Source organism: Sander lucioperca, chromosome 1 (genome assembly GCF_008315115.2).
Source record: "Sander lucioperca isolate FBNREF2018 chromosome 1, SLUC_FBN_1.2, whole genome shotgun sequence".
NCBI lineage: Eukaryota > Metazoa > Chordata > Actinopteri > Perciformes > Percidae > Sander > Sander lucioperca.
The window spans coordinates 44,410,961-44,422,393 of record NC_050173.1 but is presented as its reverse complement, the minus strand read 5'-3'; the positions used below and the strand labels follow the sequence as shown (position 1 = coordinate 44,422,393).

Here is an 11,433-nt window from a genome sequence, read left to right as displayed (position 1 = left end):
AAAACTATGGTCCTTGCTGTAGCAGAATTAAAAACTATGACACATGATTATTCAAAATGTACTGTGTTGTACAGTGGATTTATAAACCAAGGGTTAATGGTGTATGTAGTATTGGTGTGTAATTTGGTAGGATGTCTGTGAGCAAAATTTTCTTTTTTGCACCAAGTGAGGTACAGATGTAGCCATTGTGAAGTTTTCACGTATTACCCAGTCCCTCCAGGAATTTGCGATGTCGCGATCACAACAACTTTTCTGCAAATTTGACCAATAACCATTGTTTCCCACGACTTCAACCAATCCTAGCAGTCCCACGTGCCAGACTTTGCACCAGTATAGGACTCTGAGGCATACTCAGAGCCACTGACCAAGCAGGAGTGGGACGTGTGTGACTCGGAACATCTCACATTTACCAACAAAACGTACAGCGAAAGACCGTGCAAAACATTTCAGACCGTCCTGCCAACCTGTGTACATTCTAACATCAACAAAACACACACAAACGCACACGGTGGATGCAGGAAAAACCAGAGATGAGACGACACAATGACCTAAATTGAGGACAGCTAAGCTCATTATTGTAAGTGCAATGATAAGTTAAAGTCCAATAAGTGCTTTATCAAACCGTATGAATGTGTGTCTCAGCCCAGGTTAGGAAATTAACTAACCATGTAAAGATCAACAAGCCACTGACACATATGTTCAAATTTGATTCATTCAATAAATTATTATTTTTTGTCTTAAATCCACCAGCCATTTTCATATTCTACCAACATTTGGAGCATCCAGAGCCTTTTTGGTAAGGTTCCTAGGAAATCTCAGCCCAGAGTAGTTTTATTCGGCCCAAAACAAGTTTCCTTTTTATTTTTAAAGAAGTATACCAAAAATGTTCAGTCTCTCGCAACATTGCAACAGAAATACTAAAGACATCACAACTTTTATCAAAAGCTCCCGCAAAATCAGGCATTTTGGGCCGCAACAATCTAAAAAAAAAAAAAAGGGCTGCGAAATCCTGGAGGGACTGATTACTACTAGTACTATGTACTTATATTTCTATGAGAAAGATTTAAAAATGCTTTGAGTATGTAACTACTGAAAACGGAATTAAATAAAGAATTGTCTTCCGCAATTATGTAACAGTTTTTCTGGCAGGTTCAGGCAAGCTTATTAGGAAATTGTGCTAGTATTATTGCATAAGGTTGGCGTTTTGCACTTTGATTGGTTGATTAAAGCGTATTTGATCAGACCTGGCAGTGCAGATTGGCTCTCATAACAGGTCAGGTGGGTGCAGCTATTAAAAAAAAAAAAAACCTGACCCACGCATCACTAGTAGTATTTCAAGGCACATTCTTTGGATTATGTGAGACTGACAACTGCATAAACGCAGATGATGACGCAGATGGGATAGATAGATCTTTTTTAGCATTTGCTGTCATAATCTCCGTTAGCTGAGAGGCTTTGGACGTAGCGGACGGCATCTGCGATGGTGAAGAACATGATTTTGTTTTCTCCTCCATCACATCCTTTTTTGATTGGGTAGTATCCCCCTCTTTCCAGTGCGTCCAGTACTGAGATATTACACCGGGCCAGAACAACCTTGATCCCAAGTTCTTCATAATCTTTGAGGACCTCTTTCAGAGCATTCACTCCAGCAGTATCTAGAAACAAGATGGCACTGCAGTCGATCACCAAGCTACGTAAGCTACGGGAAGATTTATTGTCGAGCATTGAGGTTACAGTCGCACCAGCTTCAAACCCATCCTCTTTACCTGCACCCTCCGTATCCCCTGAATTTATATGTGGGACTCGTGCAACCTCTCCCTGCTGTTTGTTCTTCCTCTTGAACTTCATAAGCCGGGTTTTCTCCTTCACAGGATCAAGCCCTACACACCTGTAGAGAGATTTTTTGAACAAGCTCTGGTTGGCGTAATAGATTGGAGCCTCGTATCTAAAAACAGCCACTCCGGGATGTGTCCGAAGGCCGCGGTAAGACAACAGGTCATCATAATGATCCCTGGTTGTCGCCCGGCCAAGCTCCAGTACCTGGGCTCGCTGGGTTCGGCCCAGGACGCACAGGGCTGACACCAAAACCCCCACGAGCAGACCCAGCTCTGTGTTGACCAGCGCCGAGGTTGCCATTGTGATCAGCCAGATAGAGGTATCGACACGGTTGACACGCCACATGTCGGGAATGTCGGTAAACTTCCGTAAAGCTCCGCGAAGGTTAACCAGGATGATGACGGCTAACACACATCTGGTCAGGAGAAGGGAGCGAGAAAACAAACGGGAAAGGGCAAAGGTTAGGAGCGTCACTCAGTGGTATTCATGGGGGAAAGCAATTAGTCAGTTCTCCGGAGAATGAAAGCTATAAAAGGTGTTTAAAAAAAACGATTCACAGTATGTAAATGTAGTTACTTTTCCCATGTGATTGCAATAGACATACAATAAAATATATATATGAATCGATTTTTAGAATTCTATTATTATATATTAGAATCGATTTTGAATCGGTAGAGCTTGAATCGCGATTCAAATATGAATAGATTTTTTTGCACACCCCTAATTTGCAATATGAAAACTTAAAATTGACACACAGCATTTGACGCTTTAAGACTTTTAAATTGCCTGTAATCTTTTGCCATTCAAACTGTTTCAGACAGACAGAATCAGCTCAAGACACCAAAACGCTACACAAATGGAGAGGGATGAGGGATTATAAAAGAGATGAGGAACAATGATAAAAACATAATCAGGCCTCAGCAGATGTGACACAATTGATGAAGACGTTCCATATCATCAGTGAAGCAGCAAGTGTGTCTGTAAGTGCGTTTGTGTATGGGCGTGTAAATAGATTAAACCACGGGCAAATCAGTAGCAATCACCAACCACAAATCAAGGCATCTTCCGGTTTATCTCTAGTTGGCAATGTATTCTTTCCTTTAATTCATATTTCTGATCCTTGCTCCTCTTTATTCCATTTTTTTGTATTGTAATATACAATGGTAAATGAAAGCACTTTTGAAAATATATCTACCTGCACTAAAATGTTGTTACCTAAAGATATTTGAACTAGCACAGCTTCGGCAGAACGAGCAGAGTCAGCATTAAAGGAGAAATCCGGCGCAAAATGAACCTAGGGGTTAATAACACATGATTACCGAGTCGACCGTTCTCTGGGATATGTTTTCATGCTAATCTAATGTGACCAGTTTTAGCCCAAACCGCTAATTAGTTTATAACGCTAGTCATCGGGGCACGGATAAAGTAATAAGAAATCTCTATTTCTACACCACTAACAAGGCTCAAAATAGCACCACACTTCCACGGTAGCATAATGAGGGTCCCTACATGGAAACCGAAGCATTGAGAACTTTGTAAGTGTACAGACAGTTTATAAAAAAAAAAAAAAAAAAAAAGAGTTTAGAAAGACCGTACTGTTCACGTATACAGGCGTGCGCCATCTTGAGAAAACAGTCACGACCAGTTGAACGACGAACTGTCACTTGAAATCTCCCATGGTCCGTGGTATATTTTAATAAACAGATATAATTCATGCATTTCCATGTAATTACATTTCACAAACGTAATTTCTATCGACCCATTGGGAAACCACGGACCATGGGAGATTTCAAGTGACAGTTCAGCTCACGTAGCACGGCGTTCGTCTTTCGACTGGTCGTGACCGTTTTCCCAAGATGGCGCCCGCATGTATACGTGAACGGTACTGTCTTTATAAACTATCTTTTTAATAAACTGTCTGTACACTTACAAAGTTCTCAATGCTTCGGTTTCCATGTAGGGACCCTCATTATGCTACCGTGGAAGTGTGGAGCTATTTTGAGCCTTGTTAGTGGTGTAGAAATAGTGATTCCTTTTTACTTTCCTCGTGCCCCGATGACTAATTACTAATAAGGTAATTAGCGGTTTGGGCTAAAACTGGTCACATTAGATTAGCATGAAAACATATCCCAGAGAACGGTCGACTCGGTACACATGTGTTATTAACCCCTAGGTTTATTTTGTGCCAGATTTGTCCTTTAAAAGGTGCACTATGAGTTCCTGCATGGTTTCAGCATGATTTCATTTTTGTCTCAAATCGTAGGCATCTCTCCTTGATCCGCTAGCTGCCTGCCCCCTGAACACACTGTAAAAAAGCCTGGTCTCAGGAGACAACACAGGGGTCGTAAATGTCAAACAAACACTAGAGGTACAGGCTGTGCATGAAAATACAACAAACCACTCCAGCCAATCACCGACAAGATGGTTGGGGGAGGGGGTGGGGGTTAGTGACAGTTACTCAGTTATGGCGTTTTTCCATTACATGGTACCTGCTCGACTCGCCTCGACGCGACGCACTGTGCGTCCGTTTTCCACTGCAGATTTTAGTACCGCCTCAGCGTGGCTGGTCGTCTTATATAGCAGCGCCGCAGTAAACTGCCGTGACCTAACGCGACACACACACAGAACGTGGAAGGTGTGTGGCTGTTTGCCAGAAGACACATTTTGTTTCAAATGAAGCTGGAGGCAGAAAAAAAAAACACAGCTGGCTAAACTATTTAAAAATGGCGGGTTTGTTCAGGACACCCCCGTCTGTCGCTTTCACGTCACCTTTTGGTCGCGATCGCCTCAGCTCGCTTGGAACCTCGACTGAGGTGGTACTAAAACAAAAAGTACCTGTTAGCAGGTACCAGGTTTTTTTCATAATGGAAAACCAAAAAAGGCGAGTAGAGTCGAGCAGGTACCATGTAATGGAAAAGCGCCATTAGTCGTGACAGTTACGGAAACATGGGGGGAGGGGCGAGCTTGCTCTGTTTTGTTTGGAATTTACTTAGAACGTCAACAGAAGTGACCACGCAGGAAGTCATAGTGCACCTTTAAACCTGAACTACCGGTTATCTGTATTTGGTTAAGTCTACTCTTGAAACAAACACATTGAATCCTTAAACAAACTGGAACATTGGAATGTAAAGATTTTTATTAAAGTGTCAACCAAGGCACAAAGATTTAACGTTGTGTGTTCGCTCAGCACCAAAATGTGCATAGCTCTTTATCACATGAGGCTGGTAATATATGCTCTGTAATAATGATTCTCCTCAGCGTGCATTTTACAGATTAGAGATAAATACTGTCTCTGGTGTGAGAATCTTACTCTAGCCACTAAGAACAACCTGGCTGTTAAAGAGTGAAATTACTGGAATGAGTCCAGCAGGCACAGCTGCCCTGGCCAGCTTTTGTAGAAATAGGTACTACATGTAGTAGCTTGGAGGTCTAAGACATTCAGGGTTTCCCTTTTCTCTGTTACTCTAGACTAAATGTGCTTAGCTGATTTTTCTTATTTTATCACTCCCATTCTGTGATTGTACATGTTTATGTCTTTCAACTGTGACCTTAATTGAAAATGTTAGTAATGTGAAAATATCACTATCTTGAAGCTGATTTTAGTTCATCATTCTGTTAATAAGAGCATGCAGATTGTCATTCCAGCAATCACAACTAACTAATTATGTGGTATGCTTACTTTTGAAGGGAATAGAAGAGCGGTGCGATAACCAGCAGCACCAGCAGCAGGACAAGGGCGCTGACCAGCCCAGATATCTGAGTCTGGCACCCTGTTGACTCCTTGACGAGGGTCTTAGTCAGTGCGGCGCTGGTGGTGAAGCAGCGGAAGAACGATGGCAGGATGTTGCAGAAGCCAATGGCGTACAACTCCTGGTTGGCGTCCACTGTGTAGCCGTGCTTCTTGGCAAACATCTCTGACAGTGAGACGGTGATGGCGAACCCCACGATGGCAATGGAGAAGGCATCAACGGCAATGTTGGGGATCAGAGTCCACATCGGCAGCTGGGGAGGGAGGAAGCCAGTGGGGATGTCACCAGCCACGCCCGACCCGTAGTCGCTGTTGAAGCTGCCAAAGTGAGAAGCCACTGTCGCAATTACCACCACAAAGAGCTCGAAGGGAATGGGAGCCTGGGTAAGGAAAAGAAAAAAAAGACACAATTCTTGGATGGATTCAAATTTGAGAGCCATTTTGTTATTTGTAACATTCTTACAACTAGTGGGGTGACAAATGTAAAGTTAAGTCTGAGGGTGTTGGGAAAAGATAATGCTGAATAGGTCAAAAGAGTTTATCCTGTGTATGGTTGCCGTTTTAGGACATCTTGGGCTCAGACCTAACTGAACTTTTTTTAAGCTGAACTTTGTCATTTTTCACTTTTTTATGTTGAACTGTTTAACTGTCATCTCTCAGCCTCAATTCAACGCTCAGTTCTGCTTTAGCTCAATTGTGTCTTGACCATTATACTACTACCATTAGCATGCTTATGTTAGCATTGACCTTAAAAGTATAGCTGAGGCTTATTTGTTTTTTTTTTATAGATCCCATCGCAGTCATGGGCGGATTCTTACCCATTTACCTAACCCTGGACATCTCTAATCTTAACCTAAACATAAGCAGTTTTAAGGATGTACTGGAACTTAACTACCTCAAGGCATGTACCTAACAATAACCGTATTTTCTAATGAGACTCAACCCAACTTTCCACTTTTGTTGAACATTTCACCTGTTGCTAAATAAGTATTACAATTTCTTTCACATTGAACAAAAGTGATGGAGTGACAAAACCACACCACGTACCACCCTGCTAACATGGACAAAAATAGACATTTCAAAAGTAGAAAAGAATGAACCAGGTTGGTTAGTGCTCTCTCACTGAACCAGTTCCACTTCAAATTTAAATGATGATGAATGACGTTCGCCGGTCACTATACTGTATATAGTTGTGACTGGAGAACAAATGGAACAGGAACCTCTGATTATAATCTTGGTCAGCGAGGACTATCTGAAATAAACTAATCTGCTCTTTGTCCGTTTACCTTCAGCTTGGCTTTGAATCGATTGTTGAGCTCTTTGGTAGGTATCAGTATCAGCAAACACACCAAACTGGTCACCAGGTCACAAATGTTGGTGTGGCTCAGGTTGGTGAGCAGGCTGTACCAGGTCTTAAACAGGGTGAACCAGCCCTGAGGCCTGGGGATCTTCAGGCCCAGAAGGTACTTGAACTGGGACGTGAGAATGGTCAGGGAGGCTCCTGTAGCGAAGCCACTGAGAAGGGAGTCGGACAGGTAGACTGAGACAAAGCCTACCTGGAAAATGCCCATTAGCACCTGAGAGAAAGAGATAAGCCGGAATAAGTGGGCTGCTTCCAAACTACAGGCAAGAAATTGACATCTAAAGAAATATTTGCAAAAGATATTATTGTCTTTAAGCATTTCCAATACCATTAATAGATGCCAGCCATGTGATTCTGTCTTTTTATCCAGTGCATGAGATCTCCCCTGCTCACTTACCTGGTAAACTCCAGCAGTAAAGGTAACTGTAGCTCCCACTGTGATTGCATAGCAGCTTCTGTCACATCCCACCCCAACACTGCCATTCCCCTGGCCAGCCAGCAAGACGGTGCTATTGCTACTATTGAGGATGGCACTTTCTGTGAGGTATCCTGCCAAAGCTAATTCTCTATCCACAACCTGACCTACAAGCAGGCAGAGCACCCCAAAAATCCCCACTGAGATGTGTCTAGAAGTGCCTAAGAGGGCATAAATGATGGATGAGAAGAAAGAAGTATAGAGACCATATATGGGGTCCTGACTGGCCAACAAGGAGTAGGCTATGGACTGAGGGACCAACAGGATTCCGACAATCAGTCCTGACATGACATCGCCCAGCAGCCATTCCCTGAGCTGGTAGCGTGGCAGCCATTTCAGAATCGGGACGAAGCCCAATAATTTGGATTTAGCTTTTTTCGGGGTGCACAAGCAGTGTTTGTTCAGACAATGTGACACAACAGATTGCCAGCTTTTGGCCTTTTCTTCCTCCACTCTTTCCAGAATGAGAGGCTGCTGCTGGTCACTCTGAGCTCCATCTTCTGCTGCTGTACAGCAGTCATCGCCATGATTCATTATAGAGCCCTTATCTGTGGGGATTTAAAGAAAAAGAGTTCAGTTTAGCCAAATAGTCAAAACAACTTTATCTCAAAACAGCTGATTACAACCTGCAAACAATTATGGACTTCAACAAAAATATCTCACAACTCATCTATACTGTTGTGTGTATTTTAACATTTGCACCTCACACCAATAACAACTAGGGCTGCACGATACGAGGAAAATATGCAATATGCGATAACGTTGAATATTGCGATGACGATATTACGTGCGATAAATACACATATTCCAATGTACTCAGTTCTGCCTTTCAAAACAAATAAAAGGAATCATTTCCAACATTCTTTTATTGAACACATTAACAAAAGAAATAGAATGACAGTTACTTTTTAAATTGCAGTTTGCTACTGATATTTTCTTTCAACTAACACAAAAAAACATACGGTAGTTCATACGCATTTTAACCAATACTTTTCCATGACTATGTATTCCTGAAAATGTCAGTCGACATTATACAATAGGAATAAAAATCTGTGTTAAAGTTTACCCTCAGAGGTTTAACAATAAAATGAATGACAATTTATGTGGTTCATAGTGGGATTTGTAATATCGCGCTCCGAACAGAATGTTGAGGTTAAGACGACGTGAAAATACATTTATTAATCACATATTATTATGCTGTGTTAAAAAAAAAAAATTCTGTGACTTTTCCAAAACTTTCTGGGTCTTTTTTTTTTGTTTCCAAAACCTTTCCAGGCCTGGAATTTGCATTTTCCAAATTCCATAACTTTTCCAGGTTTTTTCAAAATGTATGAACCCTGAAAAAAAATCTCCGAGTGTCTCTGCGATATGTCGCAGTCTTTCGCGATGGGTATATTGCGTCAGTTGATATCGCAATGACAATAAAAAAAATAAAAAAAACGGTATATTGTGCAGCCCTAATAACAACAACAATAACAACATAACGATGTATGACACTTCAGAAGCAGTGTAAAGTGAGGGGGAGGAGAAGTGCTATTAAATGTCAATGGGTGTATGTCATGACTGCATGTTTCTGACATTTTGCTGAGTCTACTCCTCTTGATGTTACATCACAATACAGATATGACACCACCACTTTTTCATATGATTGAGCTCATGCTTCTAGTGACCCTCAGACAACAACAAAAAACACCTTACTGACAATCACCAGTACTTCTATCTACCAAAGTGAGGACAAAGTAAGCAGGACTAAGGAAACTGACCGTAACAACCATGTAATATGATATGTTGTTGTTCTCTCTATAAAGCCTTGACCATCAGGTCATTATGCAAACAGGCTTAAGCTGCTTAGTGACTGGAACTTTAGTGAATTTAGCATATCTTTTCATCTTAATTTATCATACTTATACAGTGCTGCTCATAAGTATTCATACCCATGCTAAAGTTGACTAAAAAGGAAATTGATCTTAATGCCTTAATTAAAAAAATGAGGAAAAATCCGACCTTTTAAGGACACCAATTTTGTGAATGAATAATGTTTTGTAAATACTGGTTTGATTTGCATTGATATGGATCTTATCTCAGTTAGCTATTAGGCTAACTGAAATAAAAACATATTCTCTAGGTATGGTGAAGGGTATGTGATGATGTGGGGCTATTTTAATTCCAAAGGCCAAGGGAACTTTATCAGGATGCATAGTATCCTGGATCCATGAAATAACTGGCCTTTAAAAATAAAAATCTGCCTTCCTCCATGGAAATTTAACATAGGGGTATGTATAATTATGGCCCCTGTATTTTAAGGAAGAACATTTATTTATTTACAATACATTATTCATTCACAAAAAAATTGGTGTCCTTAAAAGGTCGGATTTTTCCTCATTTTTTTAATTAAGGCATTAAGATCAATTTCCAAAAGATGATTTTTTTTATTCCTCTTTTTAGTCAACTTTAGCATGGGTATGAATACTTATGAGCAGCACTGTATATGATATGATATTTTGGTTTCCCACTTTTTTCATAAGCAAATGCATTCTGTATCTTGCATTTGGTCACTTTAGAAAGTAAAAAAAATCTAAAAGTCTACTTTACAACTGGGTCTAATTGGATTGAAAAGTAACAGTGTGAAAAAAATGCCAAGCACTTGTGAAAACTCAACTTAAAACTGAAAGTAACTAAAATGCTGGAGAAAGAATGACCCAGTTGATCATATTTTAAGCTAGACATATTTGCCCTCTAGCAAATTTCCAGAACGTGCTTAACGTTACTGGTACTGAGAATGTACAGTAGGCCTGTGAGTCATTTACATAACAGCGAGTTTATACGTAACATTAGTCTTGTTTTAATGTCATACATCATGGCACTTGTACGCTACTTAACGTTACTATTTCGCTCGCTGCAAGCTCAACTTAGCTAACGTTAAAGCATTCTCAAAATGATAGCGTTAATAGGATTACAGCGACTTGTTTCCTAAGAGAAGTTACGTGTAACGTTGCGGTAGTCACAATGGGATCACCGGGGTCGTGTCTACAGGTTATTTAAAGGCATCTGACATTCTCGTTAAAAATTCTCAGTTTTAGGCTACTTACAACAATGTCCGTCCAACGCAGCCTGACTAGCTATAAAACGCTAACTCAGTCCAGGAACGAACTGTCAACGTTGCCTTAGCAGAGCTATGAATGGGCACCATTGTAAACAAGTTGTCAACGTGGACGCCCGGTGAAACTTTAGCCAAGTAACGTTGACGTAAATTAACATGACAGTCCGCTTTTCCACGGGGTAAAAAAAAGCATTGCTGTTAATGTGTAAAGTAACTGACCTGAGCTCCAACCACTCGCGGTTTACCAAATGAATTTACGGTAGGTTGTTTCCAGAGGGACAGCAGAGTGTCATTCCGCCTCAAATCCATTTTACACTATAGCTCCGTGCGTAATGACGTCTCATGGAACTTTTTTTTTAACGTCACATGACCTGCCGAGACAAAGATGGTCTATGTGAGAAGATGCATCACTTTGTAGCAAAATTAGACATCACTTAATAGAAATTAAACAAAAATAATTTAAGGAAAAATATAACAGAACCTTTGGCAAAGGAAGGTACTTTTTGTGGTTATTATAGTAAGATAACAAGGAGGTTTACTTCAAATAAGTAAGTATAGAATATTTATTCTGTAACATCCTGGTACAAACTTTCTAGAAACACGCACATATACCTTTTACAATTTAAAACATTCTTGAAATGTCCCTGAACAGTATGCACATTTGTGTTTTTTTTATAATGGCAGAATACCAGGGTAAGGGCTGTTTTCACACTGGCTGCGTGGCGTGAGCGTGGCGTTTCTGTTGCGTGTCAGCTGCGTGGCGGCTGCGTGGATTTTTCTGTCTTTACACACCAGAAACGTGTCTGACGCCGCTGCTGCTGCTAGCCTTGTCTGTACACATTTATGTTTCCCATTGATAAACTGCACTCAAGCAGTAGTATACTTCATGTTAAACATAAATATATATGATG

General features: G+C 40.7%; 1 protein-coding gene across 2 annotated transcripts; it reads right to left on the bottom strand.

Annotated features, from left to right (window-relative positions):
- Positions 1–1,412: 1,412 nt before the first annotated feature.
- slc26a2 (solute carrier family 26 member 2) lies at positions 1,413–10,861 on the bottom strand. 2 transcript variants are annotated; one of them, XM_031317227.2, is made up of 5 exons: positions 10,742–10,861; positions 7,345–7,970; positions 6,871–7,161; positions 5,516–5,964; positions 1,413–2,251 (listed from the first exon to the last, which is right to left on the bottom strand). In XM_031317227.2, exons 2-5 carry the CDS (start codon positions 7,954–7,956, stop codon positions 1,417–1,419), a joined length of 2,187 nt encoding a protein of 728 aa, XP_031173087.1. In that variant the 5' UTR covers positions 7,957–7,970; positions 10,742–10,861; the 3' UTR covers positions 1,413–1,416. The 2 variants fall into 2 exon arrangements, with proteins under 2 accessions (XP_031173087.1, XP_031173088.1); XM_031317228.2 differs by lacking the exon at positions 10,742–10,861 and adding an exon at positions 10,512–10,713.
- Positions 10,862–11,433: the final 572 nt, after the last annotated feature.